Here is a 23,645-nt window from a genome sequence, read left to right on the forward strand (position 1 = left end):
GTGAATATGTATACCAAAACCACTTTGGATGAGGATAGACATCGATAGACGAGGATATCTGGGTTATTTGCCTATAGATATGCATTTACAGCTATGTCATAAGCTGTCATTTCAAATATCAACGGAGGTCAGAGGGGAAATATAAGTGAGAGAAGAAGGGTGAGGGGAAACTGGAGTGAAGTGTCAAACGCCAAGGACCCGACAGCTGTTGACATGGGACTGTGGAATGCATGGAGGAGATCTCTTGATTTTTTTCCAGGGAAGCCAAGGATTTGAGTCTGTATATCATATCTTCCAGTCTGTAACAATTGGAAATTAAGTCTAGTTAAAACCAGAACTGTCACACCTGATGGCCAAAGTAAACCAGTCTATAGATGCCTTCTTGCCCGCAGCCATGCATTTGCCATCCCTGGCTGGTAAACCTTCATAATCTTCGACGTATAAAGACACCACAAACACAGGTACTTGTGAAGATCCACAAACACTCTCTCAGAAATATCTACCCTGTTCATTGCATTGTACTAGGGATTGTGACTTGTACAGAGAATTATGATTCTTGAGTTTCTTCTTTAAGAATAAATTCACGAAATCTTAATTGAATGTAGAAGAGTTAAATAATGCAAATCGTGCATCATGGCCGGGAACACATGCAGAGAGCTGCACATGGAGAAGGAAATCTGTAAAACCAAAAGGAACTGAGTAGGCATGGGAAGGTGAGGGTAGTTTGAAACTTATGGTTTAAACGTGGGATGGTTGGATGGAAAGAGGGAGAAAAGCATGCCAGTAATATAATCTGTCCCAAAGCAGCCCCAGATTATTCCCAAATGACTTGTGCATGCAGGGCTCTGAGATTTTAGGGCAAGAATCAGCAGAACTTTCTCTGAAGGGCCAGAGAGTAAATGTCTGAGGCTTCGTGGACTAAGGTGGTCTCTGTTGTAACTCCTTAACTCTGCTATCATAGTGTCAAAGCAGTCTCAGGTAAAACATAATCAAACGGCTGTGGCCGTGTTTCAAAAAAACCTTATTAATGGACAATGAAATTCAAATTTCATGTAATTTTCACATACAATGAAATACTTTTTGATACTTCCTCCAGTCATTTAAAAATGTTCTTTTTGATCAAATGCGGTCTTGGTATCCACTTCCCCATATGCTTACCAGTTCTGAATATTGCAATAGAGATGGTTGGATGGATGGATGATGGATGGATGGGTGGGTGGATGGATGAAAGAAAGGAAGAAGGATGGAAAGAAGTGTAGATAGGTGAATGAATGGATAGATGGATGGATAGATAGATGATAGATGACAGATAGATAGATAGATAGATAGATAGATAGATAGATAGATAGATAGTAGATAGATGATAGCTAACTAGATAGCTAGCTAGCTAGATAGATGGACAGTAGACAGATAATTAGATAGCTAGCTGTAAAGTAGAATTCAAGTCACCGAATTTATAGGGCAACATGTAATTGCATTAAAGTTGTGTAGCTATTCCATTAGATGTCTTTAAACATCGGAGGAGATTTTTCCAAGATTACCTTATTTGTAAAGCCATCAATTAGCATAAATTGTTATGTGTTTGAAAGGCAGATTCTGCAGGCACATGTTTTTCCATTTACAACCTTCTCATTACTTCCGCTAAAAATTAATCAGGATTATGAGTAATTCGTTCAGATCATCCCCTTGCAAGCTTAACTGGAAAATAACATTTGCTCTTAATTTGTTGTATGTTTAACGAGTTCTATAAAATGAATGTGATTTTTAAAGCAACAGCTTCCTGTTTTAGATGGAAATGAGTAAGCTTCAAACTGAGATCTGAATCTCAAGGAAATTAAACTGGGGATTGTGAAACGCTTAAAAGCAATGTACTTGAATCAATTTCTGATCAGGGGAGAGGAGTACCACGCTAAAATGAAGACAACACTACTGGCCACCTTCCCTAAGTTACAGTTTTGAGTTTTCTGATAATTGTAAATGAATCCACACAGATCTATCTATATTCTCAACTCGACATTGCCTTTGTGCCACTGCCGGTTTGCCTGTCTGAGACAGTCAGGGGCATAAATGAGAGAGATCGTGAAGTGGACCTCTGGGCTTTACCTCATTATAAGGAAGCCCTGACCAGTGTGAGCTGCCCCAGACTTCATCTACAGACAGAAGGCTTCCCTGTGGGACCCATGCCAGCTGGAAGTGGCAGCCTTGAGTGAACTGGTTTGGATCAGACTTGTGAACCTGAGTCCTACAGGACATAAAGAGGAAGCTTGTGGGTTGGATGATAATAATAATAATAATAATAATAATAATTACTCTTATTGTGATAGGCTGAATATTGGCTCCCCAAAGATGTCCACATTCTAATCCCTGGAGCCTGAGAATGTTATCTTATATGGAAAAGGGACTTTGAAGATGTGATGGAGTTAAGGCTCTTGAGTTGGAGAAGATATCCTGGATTATGCAAGGGTACACAATGTCATCACAAGGATCCTTGTAAGAAAGAAACGAGAGTCAGAGGCAGACAGAAGGTGATGTGGTGTTGGAAGCAGAGGGACAGAGAAAGATTTGAGGAGTCTGTGCTGATGGCTTTGAAGGTGGAAGAAGGGGACATGACCCACAGGATGTAGGTGGCCTCTAGAAGTTGGAAAAGGCAAGGATTCTCCCCTGGAACCTCCAAAAGGAACCACCTAGGGACACCTTGATTTTAGCCCAGTGAAATTGATTTTGGACTTCTGGTCTCCAGAGTTGTAAGAAATCAATTCTGTGTTGTTTTAAGCCACCAAGTTGTGGTGATTGGTTATAACAGCTGTAGGAAGCTAATACACTAATAATATCAATAACGATGAAAGTATATCCTGCCTCTACTCTGTAACAGAATCTTTCAAGGACCTTCTGTGTACTTACTAACCCTCACAATGACGCTTGGATTGAAGGTCTAAGGACACCAGCTTGGAAGTAGCAGGGTTCAAAGTTAGAGCAGCTTTAACCTGCTAGGATCGCCCCCAAATTACACTTTCTCTCTAAATAAATTACACTTTCTCTCTCAAACATATTTCCTTTGCCCTGCATGAAATCATCTCACTGCTGTTCTAAAAATTCCAAATCACTGGCCAACATTTAAAAATTAAGGTTTCCCATAAAACTCAGATTTCTGTATTATCTTGGAAAGTGAAATGCCTGGCGACACTGGTTTCACGTTCACACGTGGCAGCAGTCAGACACGCCCAGGACTGTCTGTCCTCCTGAGATAGAATGGGAATCTTCAGTTTCCCTAGTCCAAATCACATCCTGTTGTCAGTCAGCAAGTGGTCCTTCTCAGGGCATTTGCTACCCAGGCAGTGGCCAGTTGATGTCTTACCTGTGCCGTTGCATTGACAACCTCATGTGAATTATTACCTATAAAATTTCTATGGCTGCATAACAAAGTCCCTTAAGCCACGCACCGCAAATCACACCTATTTATCATCTCATCGTCGCTAAGCCGGGAATTGTAGCCTGGCTTAGCCGGCCCCAGCTTCAGCCCCACAAGGCCGTGATGCAAATGCCAGCTGGGGCTCCAGTCTCGTCTGAAGGTTAGACTGGGGAAGAACCGTTTCCAAGCTCACGTGGTTATTGATGGGGCTGAGTTCCTTGTGGCTGTGGAATAGAAGCCTTAGTTTCTTGTTGACTGTTGTATGGAGGCCATTCTTAGCTCGAAAGTTCCCACCCTCGGTTCCTGTCACATGAGCCGGTCCAGCCACTTACTTCCTCAAAGCCAGCAAGAGAGAGCATCTTCTTGCAAGGTGGGGTTCACAGTTCTATCTGTTGTGATCATGGAAGAGACATCCCATCACCCTGTCTTAGTCTATTGATTAAAAGCAAGCCATAAGCCTTTGCTTCAGTCAGGGAAGGGACCACACACAGTCTTGAACACCAGGAGGAGAAGATCATGGGACCACCTGGTGTTTGTCCCCAAACCACGCAGACTGCCGGGATAATGTTTACTCAGAGCCTTGATTTTATCTTTCTAATACTTGCCCTACTTTCCGGTGTCTTGCTAATCGTATGTATTTATTGAACATCTGCTGTATACCAGGCTCTTTGCTAATAACAGCCACTACCATTTATCAGCACTCATACAATACGCCAGACACATTTTACTTGCTTTCTCTCTAATCATCACATTATCTCCGTGCAGTAGATTCATTCATTCTCATTCATTTGTTCATTCAAAAATGTTTATTAAGGACCTGACATGCTCTGTTATGTGCTATCGAATGTAGTGGTAATTGACAGGGGAGGCGCATGCCTCTGCAAGTAGGTATTTGATAAAAGGTTTTTGTCAAATTGTAATTTTGTCAATTGTAATAGTACAATTCCAGAGACTGTTACTCATGACCCTTGACTCGGAAGGAGTCCCTGTCACATAGATGAGAAAACTGACTCTCAGAGTGGCTAAGTCACTTCCCTGCAGCCGTAGCGCTCATTCCTGTTGGAGTCAGAAGCGCAGGATCCTTTTATCTGACTCCTCAAACCTCTATGTCAGGCCACAAGGCCTCACTCCCTTGGAGTTTTAAAGCTTTTAAGTCCCTCAGTATCTCTACTGAGAACTGTCTCAGCATTTTTAAATTACTCTGAATACCAGAGAACCTTTCAGAAATATGGATAACTTAGCATATATCTGGAAAAGAAAAAAAAGGAAAAAAAAAACACCATTGCAAGAAATCTCAATTTTTTTTTGGCACCAGAAAGCAATCTTCTATCTTGTAATTCTTCCTCCGGCTTCATGCTTTTTAAGTTCAATATATTACTATTATTCACTCCGGGGGTGCTGGCTGGGAGTGGGCTGGGCCTGAGTACCGGGGAAGGACTAACTGTTGGACGATTTGGAGCAGCAAGGACTTGCTTGCTCACCAGCTGCCAGCTGCCTTGCCGGAGAAGCCGCAGGGTGACCGCTGGGACAGCTCGGGGCTTCCTTGAGCAGCCGCTATTTTTGCCACCTCGGAGATCAGTGTCTATGACAAGGTCTAATTTTGGAACAAGGAGTGGCAGTGCGTGGGATGGTCCTCATTCCACGCCGGGGCCTGTCATTTTTAGAATTTCCTTAAGACGAGAGTGACAAGGTGGGGACGGACTGCAGTTTAGCAGGCTCTGTCGGGGGCTGCAGGGTGGGGCTCCGCTGGGGGTGGCACTGCCATCCCAGGGTGACGTCCGCCCTGTGCTCTGGAACCCTGACTGCACGCAAGTTTGAGAGTGAAATCTGAACAACAGATTTTTTTCACGGTTTTCACTTTGTCACTTCTTTTTTGTTGCTTGGTTTAATTGACAGATTTACTTCCAAACTTGGTTTTGCCAACAAAATTTGCTAGTGAGTTTGTAGATTCAAGTGGAATTCTTCCAAAGTTCTGAAAATGAAAATAATTTGTATTCAACCTAATTTATTAAAATTTGCTAGTGAGTTTGTAGAATTCAAGTGGAATTCTTCCGCAGTTCCGAAAATGAAAATAATTTGTATTCAACCTAATTTATAAAGCAATAGTCTACTATTTTTTTTTTTTTTTTAATGTAGAGGGCATCAAAGAAATCAGAGACTCAATTTCATTACTATTCAGAAATTGAAATAGACCCTTGCTTTTGGGGGTACATTCTTCTCATAACTCAACACCCCTAACGGTCCCCCCATTCCTCCCACAAAAAGAATCAATTTTTACCTTTTCTTCTGTTTATGGGCTCTGACTGATTGGGTTAATGTGTGTGTATATACATGTGTGTATATATATGTATGTCTGTATATATATATTTTAGTATACTAAAAATATATACTATATATGTGTGTGTGTGTGTGTGTATTTAGTACACTGCTTAAAGCAATGATCAGCTTTCCCCCCCTCCTGAATTAAACCTTTTTTTTATATCCCGGTGTATTAATTATCATCAAAAACCTTTTATCAAATACCTACTTGCAGAGCAATGCGGTAAGTCTTATGGAGAATACAAAATAAAGTGTAAAAAAGCTTGCCTCTTTAAAAGAGCTTAAAATTTACATAAAGAGTTATGATTTATACTCCCCAAAACATACAGGCTAGCCTGTAAATTCAGTGTGCTGCGGTCTCTTTGGAGGCCAGTCTGTCTTTATTTATCAAAATTAAATACGAACATCCCTTTACCCAGCAATAATAGTACTTCTAGGAACTTAAAGATATACTAGCAGAAGCAAAGATGACGTGGACACAAGTATTCATGGAGGGAGTCATACTTTTATTCTTATATTCCACTGTTTCCCAGACGTTTGCTGGACCCCGCTACCTACGAGGGGCTGGGGAAACGGCCTTGAGCAAGATGAAGTTCCCATTCGTGGGGAGCTTGTTAGTAATGCAGACGGAACTGGAAACAGCTGACATGTGCACCAAAAGGAGATCATTAAATAAATGATGGTACATGAAGTCGCAGGAATTATATGCGCATGAACAGAGTCACACTTAGAAATAGCAAAGGGGTGTGAAGGGAATGATGAGGAAGAAGCAGGACGTAGGCAGAGCCGGATGTGGTCGCAGGTGCTTTATAAAGGCGGAAAGTAACCTTCCGCCGGATGTAAATATGCCGGGCCACGTTGGAAAGGGTGTTTGAGGCTCTGGGAAGGGACCTTTACGTTTCACTGTATGTCTTTCTCTTCCATTTCATTTTTTTTTTTTAAACCATGGCTACAGATTTGGATGCCACTGGTAAGAGAAATATTTCCCCCACTGAGTGTACAAAAATGCATGAGAAGAGATGATGCTGAAAAGCTTGATGGGTAGATTTTCAGGTGCTGGAAATGGGGTCTCCATTGAGGTGCAAGATCATCTTTTTGATGATGAGGTGAGCTGAGTTTTAGGATGAACGAGAGTTAGCTACGGGCTGCTACCAGTGGTAACGATAACATACCTGGCATTTATCGAGAACTTGCTTTGTGCTAGGCACCCTTCCAAGCTCTAGACATGCATTAACTTTTAATCTTCAGCGTGACTCTATTGACGCAGGTACCGAGGTCCAGTTTTTATAGCTAAGGAGTTTGACATGTGGACACCCAGCTAGAAGTAAGGGAGTCAAGATTTAAATCCAGATGTGGCTGGCACCAGTGTCTATACTTTGGCTGCCATGCCCTACTTACTCAGCTAAAATTAAATTAACCGAGTTAAATCACAAAGCACTCCTGAATTCATTAGAAATTAAAAGAGGCTAAGTGAAATTAACCTACGTTTAGTAATAAACATTTCAGATAAACAAGATAAACTGGTTTTTTTTTTTTTCCACGTAGAATGGATACAGATACAGCTCAGGTTTCTTCCTTAAAATTTCTATGACTTTTGTTTCTATTAGGGAAAAATGTAATTTTCTGAATATGCCCCCTTTGGTCTCTTTTACAACATAATAACTTGTGACGTGCAATGGTGGACTTTAATAATCCTTTTGCCTGATTATTAAATACTGCCCTACTTTCTATCAATTCCTCTCTAGAGCTGTAAGCTTCTGTAACCTCGCTGTGGTCCATGTTTAGCTAGTGGCGGTACCGCTACAGAAGAGAGAAGCAAATCGACTGTTGCTAACAGGTCGTTGCTTTGTTTATAAACTCTAAAACTAATAGTACCGTTTAAGATGGTGGCTCCGTAAGTAGGCGGTAAATCAAAAGCCAGTGGTGGCAAGACAGCAGGTCATGACGGGAACTGTAGACGCTCGCGTGAGGGCAGAGGGTGCACCTGGTTGACCAGATGGGCTGTGGTGAGTGACGCGGTTTCCCCAGTGTCAAGCATGGCGGAGAGGATGGAGATGGGAATGGTGAGTAGGACTGAGAGTGAATGGAATCAGTTCAATGGCATTTCTAAATCTATTTTGAGAAGTTAGAAAATAAGCGATTTATCCATCTCTCCCAAGGGTTGACAAACGTTTTCTGAAAAAGGCCAGATGGTAAATATTTTAAGCTTTATGGGCCATGTATAGTTGTTCCTTGTCTCTCTCTCTTTTTTTTTACTTTAAAAATGTAAAAACCTTTCTTAGTTGTGGGCCATACAAAAAGAGGCCACCAAGATCTGACCTGCAGGCTGTCATTCACTGACCCCCACTGTGCACCCTGGTTTTTAGGCATCGCGTACAAGTGTAGTTTTTTAACCAGTCGCTGCCCTCCAAGCCACATGGATGCACTTTTTCTCCTAAGAGTTTGCCAAAGGCAGGAGCAAAAATCCCAAGTCCCTACCAGTAAAATCAGAGGCCACTGATGTTTTTAACCAGAATCAGTCCTTTTTAGAGATGCCATAGACATCATTTTCAAGGGTTCCAGCTTTTGGTTGCCTAGCAGACATATGCTTTGCCGTGTGTGTGTGTGTGTGTGTGTGTGTGTGTGTGTGTGTGTGTGTGTGTTCATTCATGATGTCAAAGTGTTGGGCGTGACCAGAATTTGACGACCAGAAGGCAGCATAGGGAGGGCATTCACAGATGGCACCAGGATAGATGGCTGTCACTAACTACGAAGGTTTCAACATTTTGGGGAGAGCCAGTCAATTGTTTCTATAGTATTGAAAATGGACCATTTAATAGGTTCCTACCCAAGTATTCATTGACCTGTCGAAGCAGGAAACACAAATCGTCCTCCACGTAGATAGCTAGGGGGAGAGGTAAAGTTATCTATTGGCTCAACTTGAGGCCACCAGGAAATGTTGGCAGAGGTCTCAGATGGCCCAGCCAGAGAAAGGGAGTTAAGGTTACCAGAGATGATAGGGCAGGGGCTGCTGTTTCTGTTGTTCTGTAAGATATTGGCACAGATGATAGTTTTATAAAATTAAATTAGTTCCCGATGTTGAAAATCAGAGGTTTCTCTTAAAATGCCTTTTTCTATCTTTTGAAACATAAGAATATCTGGTAACACTGTCTGCTTGAGTTAAAATAGAATGGGAACTACCATCTTGAGATGGCGAACGCTCTGCAGCTTTTCATAGTTCATATCATTTCTTATTGTCTCAGTACCCAGAAGGCTTTGCTCATTTGCGCTGCCCACGTGACCCACGTAAGCATTCACGTTTGCAGCCCCTGGCTTAGGGGAACAACATGTACCTCTTGTTTTTTATATTTTTGCCAGGACATTTATTTCCCTGATATCTCTGTTGAAGATTTTGGCCACTTTTCTGTGTCAGGATGGTACATCTGGGAGTTGATGATAGAAAATGCAAAATATGTGTCCACATGAGTGTGTTTGGTGACTGAAACCGACTGGTCGGTCTGGTACAGAAGAGTAAACCAGGCTCTGATATTTTTCAGTCAATAAGGCAAAAATTACATGTGAGCTTTTAAAGACTCTGTGCATATAAATGGAAGGCTGGCCATAGGACTTATTCTCCAAGCTGGGACACTTTTGAGAGTGCACATTGACTCTAGAAAGACCAAGATTGGCTATGTAATTTGTAGGCGTGATTCAAAACAAAAATGCATAGTTCCTTATTCAAAAATTATTAAGATTTTTGAGACGGTGACAGCTGAGCATCGCATCAAACACAGGGCCCTTCTAAGTACAGGGTCTCGTGTGATGCCACAGGTTGTATGTTCCCGAAGCCCAACCAGATTAAGAGTTATGCCTGAATAACAGGATCCAGCCAGGAAAACTGGAGTATACAGTCACCCTCAACGGGTAGCGGTTTTGCCTCCCAGGCGACGTTTGCCAGTATCCGGAGTCATTTTTGGTTGTCGGCACTGAGGGGTGGGGGGTGGATGATCCTGGCATCTATCCAGGGATGCTGCTAAACCTCCTACAAAGCACAGGATGGTCCCCATAACAAAGAATGACATGGCCCCGTGTGTCTGTGGTATTGAGGCTGACACACTCTGCTCTAAAGACAGGGCAGGTTCTGCTGGGAGCTGGCCCAGAAGTTGACGTCGGACGGGATGTCCTTCTGAGCTCTGCAGCTTGGCCTTCTTTGGCCTTGCCTGTCATATGCGGGTGATAATCCTACTTATGTTGCGTGGTTCGCGTAGAGCTGGTGCACGTAGAGCACTGAGCAGCGACACAGTAAGATTCGACAAATGTGAGCCATTATAGTGGTTGCCTTTCTGCACACATGAACTGGCCTGGGACGGGCTGGAAGGAAGAGACTCATCTTGAAACAACGGGGGTCCAGATGGGTAACACCAGGAATTCAGGGAATGGGGTTGAGCATCCTTGTTTGTTGTTTTTTTAAGACACCGATGACGTTTGTGTAAGCCTGACAGCATCGGACTTTGAGGCAAAGCCCCCTCCTTGTGTGTGTGGCTCCAGCAGGGCCTGGCACGCAGCAGAATTACACGCACAGAGTTAGTTATGCCTGCTCCGCAGAGCGACGTGCAGCAAAGTGCCGCTCAGCTCCGTGGGCCAGCGTCTTCTGCCCACCAGCCCACTCCTCCATCCACTCCAGGAACTTGTGCCAGAGCGAGCACGAGACTGGAAATGTGACTCGTCCCCTCACTCACTGGCCTCACTTCTGGCATGCACATAGCGTCTTGTCATCAAAGCATCTGCTTCTAGTCTGTATGGGCTGTTGAGTTGAAAGGCTCAGTCTGACCATACGAGGTTCTTGCCTTGCCATTAGCTGCAAAAAGTGACCTCTCAGTGGCCTCTCCCCTCGAGCCTGTAAGCCTTCGGAGGGGAGGGACCAAGCCCCGTGTGTCTATAAGAGGCCAGACACGGAACTTTCTAAAAATCTGTCGAATGGACAAGATAGGGCTTGGCTAGATAACTTTATGAGCGTAGAGAAAAAGACAAATGAAGCCAGAATTCTAAACCCAGTTTCTTGCCATTGCCCAAACCAGGCCCAATTTCCAAGCAAATCTGCCTCAGGAGGCCACGAGGGACTGTCCGCTCCAAGGGATAGGTGGGAAGAGGGCTTCCTTAGGAAGGAGGCATGAAAAGTTATCAGAAGCAAAGGGAGCAGTGATTTTGTTTTATGTGTGTGGCTGAGAATTCAGATGGCTCTGAATAAATAGATGCAAATCACTTTCATTCCCATGAAAATAACCATCCGAGTGCATCTGGTCCTCAGCAAAATGCTGCACTTGGAAACTTGGCCCCAACTGGTTGATTTCAGGAACGGCCCGCGTTCGAGCTGCACGTGGCCGTGGAGGCATCGTTTCAGCCAGACTTCTGCGCATCGTCCGTCTCTGCTGTACTTTGCCCTGAGCAGGAAAGCCATCTTTCTCTCCTGCTCACTTTCTCTCTCTCTCCCCTTCCCTCCCTCTCCCTCTCTCTCTCTCTCATTCAAAAAGTTCACCTCTGCCCTCTGCATCTCCTTGGCAGTTCAGAACTATTCTATCTTGGTAACATTTTGATGATAGAAAGACCCACCCATCATTTTTTCTGCAAAATACAGAGCAAGGGAAAGGAATTGGAGAAAGTAAAGGCCGCTCTCTGGGTGGTTTATGCCCAACACAAGTCAGAGCTGGAACCTGAATTAGGGAGCCTGTGAGACCGGGTCTCAGTGGGAAGCCAAGAAAGACCGCATTCCAGCAGAGTTAATGTCCACTTGCGAGAAAGCCCTGGGGACAGTGGGGCTCCAAGGGCCTGGCCGGATCGCTGGTTGATTCTGTTCCTCAAGGTGCCGGGGCGTCTGCTTGGACCCTGATGTGTGGCCAGCTGCTGTTTCTCTAAAGCTTTGGAAATAAAATCCGGGCGCCTTTGATCATTACGAACAGGATTCGAGCCCATCCTTTAAGGCCACGTAACCTGCTTAGGACGTTCCGTGAGGGCTACACAGACTGGGATATGAACTGTGGCCCCGGGGAAGAGGCCGGCTTACATCCTGGCTGAGCATCATTACCAGCTCAGTGTCCTTGGACAAATCGCTTCATCGCCCTTAGTATTTGTCCCCCCGTCAACACAGGGGGTGTCACACTGGTACATACTTTGCCAGATGGGACAAGGCAAGTCATTTCTTGACATAGCGCCCAGTGCCTACTAAATACAGATCACCCCGAGCCGTTACTCTCACTGACCTGGGGTAAGAGAGGATAAGATGGTGAGGGGCTGGGAGGTGACAGAGCTTTCTCGTTTGCTCGGCGGTTCATTCGTTCCGTCGAGGCAGTCAGCCCGTCCATCAGTGATTCAACCATTCGACCACTTTTTACCGAGCGCCTGCTGCGTGCTGGAAACCGTGCCAGACGCCGGGTCTGCGGGGATGTCCGGGGAATCATCTCCGCCCGCCGGGAGGGGCGCTCTGCTTGGGAGAGGGTCTGTCCTTTCGCTGAGGAAGGGGCGCCATCGTGGAGGCAGACGGCGACGCGGCCGAAGCCGGGCACTGAACCAGCTCTCTAGTCTTGCGCTGTGAAATCCCGGGGTGCAGAGGGGCTGCATGTACTCGTTTTGACGTTTCCAGCCCCTCGTGTAGTGCAGGGCTAATAGATGATGGCCAGGGTCCGAGAATGGGTGGACTGCGTGAGCAAACGGACGGAAGAACAGAAGGGCAGAATTCGTCGGAAGGGGAAGGGGAAGGGGAAGGCAGGGTCGTCGGGGAGCAGAAAACCGAGTCAGGAGGCTCAGGCTAACTGAGGGGTGATTGAAGTCGGAAGGAGCAGCTCGTCTGCTCTGCCCGAGAGTCCGTGTGCTTCATTTTGCTTAATTTTCACGACTGTCCGTGGAGATGGGAATTGGGTTACGAATCCTATTTAACTTATTTTCACATAAACACGTGTATGTAAAATGTAACTGATTGTAAAAATAGGATCGTAGAGATGATGATCAGCACTGTATTTTTTCTTTTCATTACTGTTCGCATGCGGCTCTCTCCTCCCTCTTTTTAGCAATTCTTAAATCTTAAAAAGTTCATACCTATCTTTCCGTGTTTTCCTATGTAGAAGTCCACACACTCACATAGATAGACACACACAACGTGGACCCCCGCACGAGATGAGTATTTGGGGGCCACCGTTGGTTTTACAAAATTATGATCATCTTACACATTTTAACAACTGTCCCCTGGTTTTCTCAGCCAGTAGCAGATATCCAGTGGAAACAGCTGAAGGCCACGTAGCATATGGATCTGACTCAAGGGTCGGCAAACTATAGCCCGTGGGCAAAGTCTGGCCTCCACGGTTATCTGAGCAAAGTTTTCCTGGAACACAGACATGCCCATTTGCTCCTAGGTTGTTATCGCTGCTTTTACACTGAAACAAAAGAGTCGATTAGTTGGCCACAGTGACTATATGACATGCGAAGCCATTTCCTATCCTGTGCCAACCTTGGTCCTCTTCAGCCTTTTTAATGGCTGCATGACTTCTCAGGGTCTCAATGTAACATGCATTCGTTAAGCCTCTCTATGGGACTATCAGACCTTTTGCCACTAATAAACATTCTTCTACGCATGCTCTCATATACTGTTAGCTTTATTTAACTGGGTTTCTGAACTTCACTTTATTTCACTGAGTTTCTAAGCTTAACTTTATGTAGCTGGATTTTTCTAACCTCAGGAGAGGATTGCTGAGTTAAAGGGCATATCTTTAGAAAGATAAATAGGCGTTGCTATATTGCCTTCCAGAATACCGTGATGCTTTGCGTTTTATGGGCTGTGTTATCGGGTCCATTTCATAGAGGAGGAAACTGAGGCTCAGTGGGTCACAATTAGTAAGCGAAGGGCCAGAGAGGCCACACGAAGCCCCAGACTCGTACTCAGTGGGGACTGAACGGAAGGAACACATTTGGGAGACTTTGTGGAGGTAGACCAGAGGCTCCCAAGGGCCCGGGGGTGCGTGTTTGTGGGCCGGGCGAGATGATAGGGTGAGGGGGCAGAAACGGACACCCCGGGACTGCGGTTCTCTACCTTTGGTGGGCCTCGGGGTCACTGGCCTGGGGGCCCCACCTCCGGCATTTCAGCAGGTCCCCAAATTCAGCAGGTGGGACCTGGGAATTTGAATTTCTAAGACGCGGTCAGGCGAGGCTGATGAGAAGCACCGCTCTGAAGTGACTCAGACACTGGCTCCTTGGTCTCTGGGAGCAGTGGGACAGGAGTTGGGGAGAGCACAGCAGGGGACTCTGCACTCTGACCCCCTTTACACGTAGAAAAGTTCATGGCAAGACTCACACCGACCGCTCAGCGAACACGCCATGTACTGAGAACAGTGTTGACGCAGGCGTTGTCCCCCAGGGGTCGTCAGATTGTGTCGGACGTCACCTGGTTGTCATGTGTGGGTCAGCGGGGTCTGTTCACAGGCTCCATGTGTTTAAAAATGCAGCGACGTGCTGAGCCGTCTCACCGAAGAGAGCCAGGTCCTTGTAAGAAGTGGTTCCTCCTCCAACGCTGAGGGGCCGCACCTGTCTGGCAGGTGGAGGAAAGCCCGGCACGAGAGCCACCACGCGGAACTCTGCACACCTGGAGGATGACTCACCCCTGTCAGCAGCCGCAGTGATGACGAAGCGCCTTCAACAGCATGCGCTTCGCTGTCGCAGAGCTGGTTCCCGCCACTTAGCGTGGCAATTAGCATTTTGGGCAGTTGGTATCGATTAAATGAGCCGGCTTTACCGCGCTAAAGAATACAGCCAATGTGGTTATTGCCATAAATTACTCCCGGCACCAAACCGTACGGGATATATTTGCTAGAACTTTCCAGGGACGTTGGATGTACTGCTATAGTCGGAAGTATAGATTTGTCACATTTGGTAAATAGATTGTGTGTTCCACGGACACATGCTTGATTCTTGTGTCTTTTATTTTATTTTTTTTAAATATTGTCTGTGACTACTGTTCTTTTTTAAGAGGGACATTTGGTCTGGATTTTGTAGAAATAAGAGTTGATTCAAACATATTTGCTATTCGTGAGTTATTTTGAGTACTTCCCTCTGGTTAGAGATTTGAAATTATGTTTAAACTTCTTTGAAAACTCTTTTCTAGTCTCCTTTTAACTTCCCCTGCAAAGTTCATTTTCTAACACATGTCATTGGGAGAAGGCCAGTGGGGTTAGGGCTGGGACAGGGAGGACCCATAAAATTCTAGTGTAGGAGAAAAGCTGACGTGTGCTGGCTTGCCTTTTGAAAGGATCACTGGCAGCTGTTTCAGAAAGACTGGGGGTGGGTTGGGCAACAGGCCAAGTAAGAAAGTGAGTTAGGGGGCTCTTTCAGTCATCCAGGCATCTAGGTGAGTGCTCGTGACACGGACCAGAATGGCTGTGAGGAAGGTGTGGGAAAATGATGGATTCTGGATACATTTTAAAGACCAGAAGGATACGGTGAACAAGGTAGTCTCAAAGTTCCTTCCTTCCTTCCTTCCTTCCTTCCTTCCTTCCTTCCTTCCTTCCTTCCTTCCTTCCTTCCTTCCTTCCTTCCTTCCTTCCTTCCTTCCTTCCTTCCTTCCTTCCTTCCTTCCTTCCTTCCTTCCTTCCTTCCTTCCTTCCTTCCTTCCTTCCTTCCTTCCTTCCTTCCTTCCTTCCTTCCTTCCTTCCTTCCTTCCTTCCTTCCTTCCTTCCTTCCTTCCTTCCTTCCTTCCTTCCTTCCTTCCTTCCTTCCTTCCTTCCTTCCTTCCTTCCTTCCTTCCTTCCTTCCTTCCTTCCTTCCTTCCTTCCTTCCTTCCTTCCTTCCTTCCTTCCTTCCTTCCTTCCTTCCTTCCTTCCTTCCTTCCTTCCTTCCTTCCTTCCTTCCTTCCTTCCTTCCTTCCTTCCTTCCTTCCTTCCTTCCTTCCTTCCTTCCTTCCTTCCTTCCTTCCTTCCTTCCTTCCTTCCTTCCTTCCTTCCTTCCTTCCTTCCTTCCTTCCTTCCTTCCTTCCTTCCTTCCTTCCTTCCTTCCTTCCTTCCTTCCTTCCTTCCTTCCTTCCTTCCTTCCTTCCTTCCTTCCTTCCTTCCTTCCTTCCTTCCTTCCTTCCTTCCTTCCTTCCTTCCTTCCTTCCTTCCTTCCTTCCTTCCTTCCTTCCTTCCTTCCTTCCTTCCTTCCTTCCTTCCCTCCCTCCCTCCCTCCCTCCGTCCCTCCCTCTGTCCCTCCCTCTCTTCCTTCCTTCCTTCCTTCCTTCCTTCCAGGTAGAATGGAAGAACCATTTACCTAGACAGGGAAGAGGTTGAGTGTGTGGAGGTGGGAAACCGTAGTTCAGGTTTGCACAAGCGAAGTGAGAGTTGCCTGCGAGGCTTCTAGGTGGAGGTGGGAAGTGGGCTGTTGAGTGTGCAGGCCCTGAGCTTTCGGGGAGGGCTCGGAGTTACAGGTCCGTGTTTTAGAATCATCTGAGTGTGGGTGGATGGTATTTAACCCATGCCAACGAAGCATTCTCTCCGTGAGCCGTGGTAGGTCAATCATCGCGGCCCCGTGGTTTTAGATTGGTTTTATACCACTTCACAAAGATCCGCCTTTCTCTTTGTAACGTGTAAGAATTAGTCTGTCATATAGATACACAATAACGTGAAGGTAAGACTACCCGGTTTAAGAATCAAAGTGGAATTACCCACTCACCTAGTTTTCTGATGCAGTACCATTTAAAAGTAATTGTTGAGTCGGTCGAAAATCCAATTTGACCCGTAAATTGAAATTCAGTCTAAAAATTTACTCAAGAACTGCTCATTGGAATAGCTGTCGATAGAGCGGGTCCCCGCGTAAAAGTTGGAGTTAACAGGAAAAAGTGTGATAAAGGAGATTGGGTCAGAATTTAATTCCGTTACATCCCTCGGTAAATTAAAAATGGTTAGAGAAACGAATGAATGGAGGTGGCACTGCCAAAGGACGCGCTGTGACGCGGGCGTGGAGAATGATGGCAGGGTTTAGTAGAAGATGGCAGGGTTTAGGGACATTGAGAGACGTTCCGTGCACGCTGCACTGAACGAAGGATGACGACAGCGGCTGCACCGTCACGCGGTTTGAGTTAAATGCACATCGTGTACGCGCATCTTTTTAAAAGACGGGAAGAAAACATCAACATGTTAAAAATTCTCTGTGTGTGTGACCATGCTTTGGCCAGGTGTCACTCAAGTTTCAGTGTTGCTTCCCCTGAAACTGATAGCCGCCCACTAAACTCCTTACGTCATACCTTTTTTAAAAAAAATAGTCTGCAGAGCACATACTACTCTCTGATTTTAAATTTTTGATGACAGCTTTATTGAGATATAATGCACGTATCATACAAGGCACCCTTGAAACTGTATAATTCAGTGCTTCCGGCATGTTCACAGGGGTGTGAAATCCTCAGCATAGTCAATTCCAGGACACCCTCATCACACCAAAAAGAAACCCATGTCCGTTAGCCATCGCTACCAGCCTTCGGTGACCACTGGCTTACCTTCTCCCGCTCTGGATTTGCCTGTTCTGGACAGTGCATGTAAAAGGAGCATCCCGTACGCGGCCTTCCGTGACTGGCTTCATTCCCCTAACATTTTCAGGTTCATCCATGTTGGGGCATGTGTCAGGACCTCAGTCATTTTTGCGTTGAGACGTGGCGACTAAAGACAGTGGGTGTGACCTCAAACATTCTGCAGGTCTCCTGGGGATGTGAGGAATTCTGGGGGGATCTACAAAGGGACCAGGACGACTGGCATTTCCGTGAACAGGCGGGAGTATTGGGGGTCACGCTGCGTGGTGGCACCCCTGTGGGCCGTCCTCTCTGCAAATTCCCCCCTTCTCTCCCACCGCTCCCAATTTCCATGCCCCTTCCTTTCACCCACGGGCACTCTGACTTCTCCCGTCTTGGACTGTACTGTACTGTCTTGCCGTTGACTCTACTTATCTGTCTCTCCCAGGACAAAAGCTTCTTGGGGCTGTAGACGATGCCTCAAAATCAAGCAGTATGTGATAACGAGCTGACCCTCATTACGATACGGAAGTGTGTTGGTTCATTAACACTTTTTGTAAGCAGAGAAAGCCCTGGGTCTGGAACCTTTAGCAGGAAGTGGGGGGGAAGCCTTCGATAAACTTCTGCACAGACAGAGCCTCTTGCAGCTTCAGTATAAGAAGATTTATACAGAGAAAACCAAAACAATAATTTATAAAGATCTATGCACTCCAGTATTCATGGCAGCACAATTTACAATAGCCAAGATATGGAAGCATGGGTAAAGAAATTATGGTTCATATATATACAATGGAATATTACTCAGCCATTAAAGAAATGAAATCCTACCATTTGCAACGACACAGGCGGACCTAGAGGTTATTATGCTGAGTGAAATAAGTCAGACAGAGAAAGATAAATGCCATGTGATTTCACTTATATGCAGCATCTAAGGAACAAAAAGAACAAACTAATCAAAAACAGACTCACGAATACAGAGGACAATCTGGTGACTGCCAGAGGGGAGGGGAGTTGGGGGGCTGGGAGAAAGGGGTGAAGGGTTAAAGAAGTACAAATTAGTAGTTGATAGTTGGTCACGGGGATGGGGAGCACGGCAGAGGGAATACAGTCAGCATTAATACGATGGCTCGGTGGAGGGCCAGGGGAGGGAGGGAGCAATTGCTCGAATTGATCGTTTTATGAACTATATGGATGTCTCACCAATGTACTGTATACTTGAAACTAATTTAAATAAATAATAGAAATGGTCAGAGGCTCAGAGGGCGCCTCTACGCCCCCAAGACGTGAGTCTCGGCCTGGCCAGTTCTCGCCCAGCTCTCGTTCATGTGGCTCTCCACGCCCCAGCACGCACTTTTGGGGAAGGACCCTTCCTCCCTCCCTGGAGCCTGGGCTTCTCAAGCCAGCATTTCCAACCAAACGTTTGTCTGCATTCTTTATAACCCCTGCGAAACATCCAGCCCGCCAAGCTGTCTCCCAAAGTAACAATCGCTCCAGTTAGAAATGACCATGTGTTCTGAGTGCTTTTCCCATACTTTGATTTTTCCAACAATTTTGCAAAACGGGAGGATTTTTAGGAATGTCTCTGTCACATTAGGGCAGAAATACCTCTACTTAAAAATTTTATGATTGGGATCATTTTTATTTTTACTTTTTAATGTGAAAGTACTGTGTTTATTGGAAAAGGAAAAACAAACCGTATAAAGTGTATAAGGTTAAAAAAAAAAAAAAGGAAGACTACAATCCTTCTCTCCAGATACCCCAGGTTACCCAATTTTAAGTCCTCCAAAAACGTGATGTTAGTTTCTGTGTCCACCAGTGGCATACATGGGGACCCATTCACTTCCCCCGTTACTAGTTGATGGCGTCCATTAGAGTTACTTGTAGCAATAAAGCAGAATGAAGGTGGACACTTTCCTCTTAGACTTTTCCACCAAATCACTTGCTGAATCTTCTCACCCTTAGAGAATTCAGACATTTTGGTGTGAAATAATTTTTTGCCATTTTTCTCCAAAGACAATTTAGAATGCTGCTTTCATTAAATTAGATATTCTTTTCAAAGGGCTGAGAAAGCAGTAGCGAGCCAGGCCCTGTAACGTTCCCCGTGAAACATGACAGCGGCGTCATTTTGATCTCGCTCCTAAATAAGCTTTCTACAAATACAGGCAGAGCATGCCGGGCTGCGGGCGTATATTCACGGGCATGTCATTAGTAATGTGACGTGATGGCTATTTCCCAAACGTTTTCTTCATAGTAAATATTTTATTTTATCGAATAGGATGTGTTTGTAGTAAGAAAATCGAATAATCAGTAACTTGAAAATTCAGTTCTCTTTTCCCTTTATTTTCTTGCTTTCACGTGAATGAGGTTGAATGTCACCAGATAACACTGGTAAATGGTTTATTAAAACATATTTTGGGTTGGTTGGTTCTTTGCTCTTAAACTTTGACACTTTTCGTGTCTACAGAAATAGAGAAATAGCCGCAGAACTTTTTTCACTAGCTTCGTTTTCAGCTTTTTGCCCTTTTGATCTGAGAGGATATGTTTAGGGGGAAAAACATGTCCCCGTGAAAACTAGTGCTGTGTAATTCTTCTCAGAGACACGTTTTGGTAGTTGTGATGGGGGTCGAAATTTCAGTCATCACATATAAATGCAACACATATACATTAAATTATCTTTAGCATACATGGTTATAATTTTTTTTTTTTTTTCAAGTTCAGTCTCATCAACTACCTTTAGCCTACATGGTTATAATCTTTTTTTTTTTTTTTTCAAGTTCAGTCTCATCAACTGCCATGAATTTGGTCTCTGGGGTATGAAACCTCACATTATTTCGGCTTTATTGAGTGAATGTACAGACATGTTGCCGAGAACTACCATGCCAAAGAGATGTGTAGAGCAGAGACTTTTCTTTAAGAAAAAGTCTTTAGAGGGGCCCTGCCATCATTAATAATTAATAATAATAACGATGGTAATGATAATATCCTTTGTTAGGCAGGCACTCAGGTATCTCGCTGAACGTTCGTACAACCTAAACGGGTAGGTATTTAATGCTACCATTTGTCATATAAACAATTATAATGCCACAGGGGTCTGCAGGTTCGCTGTTTCTTAGTAATGCAACATGGAAAGGTCTCCTTTTTAGTCGATGCCTTCTGGTTTATAGCCGCCAAGCCCTCTGTGTCCTTGTGACGTTCACCAGGTCCCGGGGGATGGAGACCTGGTTGGTTCTAGACACCCCTGCTCCGGAGTCCCCTCTGTCGGTCTCTCCCGGCCGCGGGGTAGCTGACACCCCCCTGTCTCCCCTCTGCCACAGCTCCAGGTGAAGATGAGCGAGCGGGCCGCCTCGCTGAGCACCATGGTCCCCCTGCCTCGCAGCGCGTACTGGCAGCACATCACGCGGCAGCACAGCACGGGCCAGCTCTACCGCCTGCAGGGTAAGTGCGGCGCGGCGTGCGCCACCAGGCCGGGCGGGGGGTGGGGGCGGGGGACAGTGCCTGGCCGCCCTGGGGGCGCGGCTCAGCTCAGCTCCACCCTGCCACCACCTGTTAGATGCCAGGCTGGTTAGTCACCTCCTTTCCAGGTCAGGACACCCATCAATGTCGCTCACTCCCCAGACACTTGCTCCACCCCAGAGTCCTGGGGGAAACTGTTTAAAATGCAGATTTTTGGGCCCTCAGCCCCAGAGAGTCTGTCTACACCTCAGGAGCTGGCAGGTGTGGCTGAGCCATTTCACTGTCAGCAAATACCTCGCGGGGTCTGGGCGCCCGTTTGGGGGCCGAGAAATAGCCTAGTGGACTGACGGCCGATGGCCTCAGCATTGCTTGGGAAGCCACTATATGCAGATCTGGAGGATACCGAGGCTGAGGCCTGGCTGTCCACGTGTTACAAGCCCTTCGGGGACCCTCGAGCTTAGGGACCATGCCCCAAGGAGTCCTGGGTTCAGGTTCTGCGTGACTCTGAGCAAATCCTAAGACTCTCATCTTCCAGAAAAATGGTCTCTGAAGCAGGGTACGGGATAGCCCGTGGAGGGGACGACAGGGACAATGAGAAATCCTATGTCAATATTCGCTTAGCCTTTCAAAGGCGGCTTTTTTTCTGTTGTATGGCCTCTAAGGACAGCCAGAGCGTATATCATTTACAGACAGATAGGCCTGTGGGGGACCCTGACTGAGGAAGTGTCCACCGATGGGATGGAAGATTCTAGAACTTTGAAGAGCACCCCCGGGACTGCGCCTGGCTGGGATGCAGGAATCTGCTGAGTCAATGATTGCAAGAGCGAATGACTGACCGCGGAAACCAGCGGCCCCGGCCGTAACGCCTGCCCCCTGGGCCCTGGTCACCCTGCCTCCCTCCCTGTCAGTCCTTTCTGCCGCTCGCTTCTCCCCCAGGAGAGCTCGTCCCGCCCTTTCCCCGGGGGACGCCCTGGCCGTCCTCTCCTAGTCCCCTCCTCGGCTCCAGTCTCACCTCCTCTGCCTCTCAGACCGCAGCCCCCAGCCCCCTCCCCGCCACACCGCCTTGTTAGTGGAGCGTGGGAATCTCTGTCGACAGGTGCCGGCGAGCCGAGGATGAGGGCATATGCTCCTTTACCGTCCTCGTCACAGTTCTCATTTCACGTTTAATCGTGAGGCCACTTGACTCACGACCAGCTCCTCCAAGAAGCAATAACGCCAGCGCGGGCAGGAGAACTGTGTCCTTTCTTATCCTCATCATTTTGCCACCCAGGGCCTCGCATGGAGCAGTAATTCCATAAATGTTTATTGAACGAATGAATAACATTAAGAGGGCACCTAGGGTTACGTGTATCCTAGTCTTTATGACGTCACACTCTCTGTTCATTAGCAGAGGGCACGGCACGTTGTTGTGGATGATCAAAAAATATATCCCGAATGCTGGTGTCAGTGCCCGAGTGAGTGACTGCGTCGCTAAATAGTTGATAGATAAGCTTCCGTACCTACAGAGGGAGGGAGAGAGTTGGGTTAGAGCAGGTTGTCACAGATGCCATTTGTTCCCAATCATCTTCAGAAATGTTTGCAGTATTTGAATTATATCATCACAGTTTCTGTCATACATACCGCTTATGCTGTTATTCAATCTTGTTCAGTCTCTTCTACTTAAATACATTATACATATCTTCAAGGAATATGTATTTCACTAACTTTAAACTATTATAACAGCAGACTCTATTTTTTCTAACATGCAATAAATAATAATTGTTGAACCATAAGAACTTATACTCACACAAAGCTATTGAATGGCTTTATAACTTGACTTTCTACACATACTAAGGTAATCTTTACAAAAAAAGGTATGTCCTTTTGGATTCTATGTGTCTGGAATGCAAAAGAAGATTGAGAACCGAAGCGATGTAGGTTTCGTGGAAAAGAACTTAATTTGCCTTCACTTCTGAGATACGGCACGGTCATTTGAGAATAGTCAACTTGCCCCAAAGTTGACAAATCACTAATACCATGTTTGCAAAGATGCCTCGAGACTGAGGAAGGCCTGAGCACTTAGGATAAGTGGTAGTTTCAGAATTTATTAGCAAATATCCCAGGACGATCTGGACAGAAAATGTCATGTGAAGAATATACTCATCTTACCATGCTGGACCAATCTAACCGTCCTTAACCAAAATAAGTATGCACTCATCCGAATTAGTTAAGGCTAAGGGTCTTAGCAGGGCCCTTGTGTAATAACATATTTTTAAATCTTCTTAAGTTGAAAGAGCATGTTTTAGATGCTGCTGGCACACCGTTTGTGTGCTCCTAGGATATCTCTGACTCCCCCGACAACGTTTATATCTGAATTTTGTGAAGAAAACGACTCCGTTATCTAGAACACAGACACATTTTCTTTTTTCTTTTTTTAGCGACAACAATAAAATTTGCAAATTTACCTGCATGCAAAAAGCCCATATTATGGTTGAAAGGCCATACATAGCCGATGGCTCTGGGATGTCCCTCTCAGAAGACTGGGAATCCACGAAATCCAGAATAACCAGTGTGATAATGTCGCCTCTAGAAGTAGAGCAGGGTGATACAAAACATCGTGGCCAAGGAAGACATTCACGTTCTTTGAGAAGTTTCTCTTGTTGTTTTTATCAAAAATAGCAAGCTGTAAACCAAACAACTCCTCACAATGAGATTTAGGTTTAATCCCTTTATATTGAGGTGTATTATTTATTATCCTTATAATCGATCACTCATACTAATAAGGTATTACTGTAAAATCAGGTTGAAGTTTATTGGTATAGATTTTTCACATGAACCCAGTAGTATGTACAGTGTTTTGAAGAAAGTGGTGATTTAGTTTCTGATGAAATAAATGGCAGCGAGAACAAGAACAAATAAATGCCTCAGAATTCCTGCAGAGATGCTTTTGTGATGGATAATTATAGGGTTTTGAAGATGATCGTGTCCTAGATT

The 23,645-nt window shown here is 45.5% G+C and overlaps 1 protein-coding gene across 1 annotated transcript in view; it reads left to right on the plus strand.

Annotated features, from left to right (window-relative positions):
- The window catches only part of DOK5 (docking protein 5), a 128,290-nt gene that overhangs the window by 99,380 nt on the left and 5,265 nt on the right, over positions 1–23,645 (plus strand). The window contains exon 7 of the mRNA XM_015596946.1: positions 20,534–20,654. Coding sequence (XP_015452432.1) covers positions 20,534–20,654 — 121 coding nt within the window. The remainder of the gene's footprint in view (positions 1–20,533; positions 20,655–23,645) is intronic.

The sequence above is a fragment of the Pteropus alecto genome, unplaced genomic scaffold (genome assembly GCF_000325575.1).
Source record: "Pteropus alecto unplaced genomic scaffold, ASM32557v1 scaffold45, whole genome shotgun sequence".
NCBI classification, from domain to species: domain Eukaryota; kingdom Metazoa; phylum Chordata; class Mammalia; order Chiroptera; family Pteropodidae; genus Pteropus; species Pteropus alecto.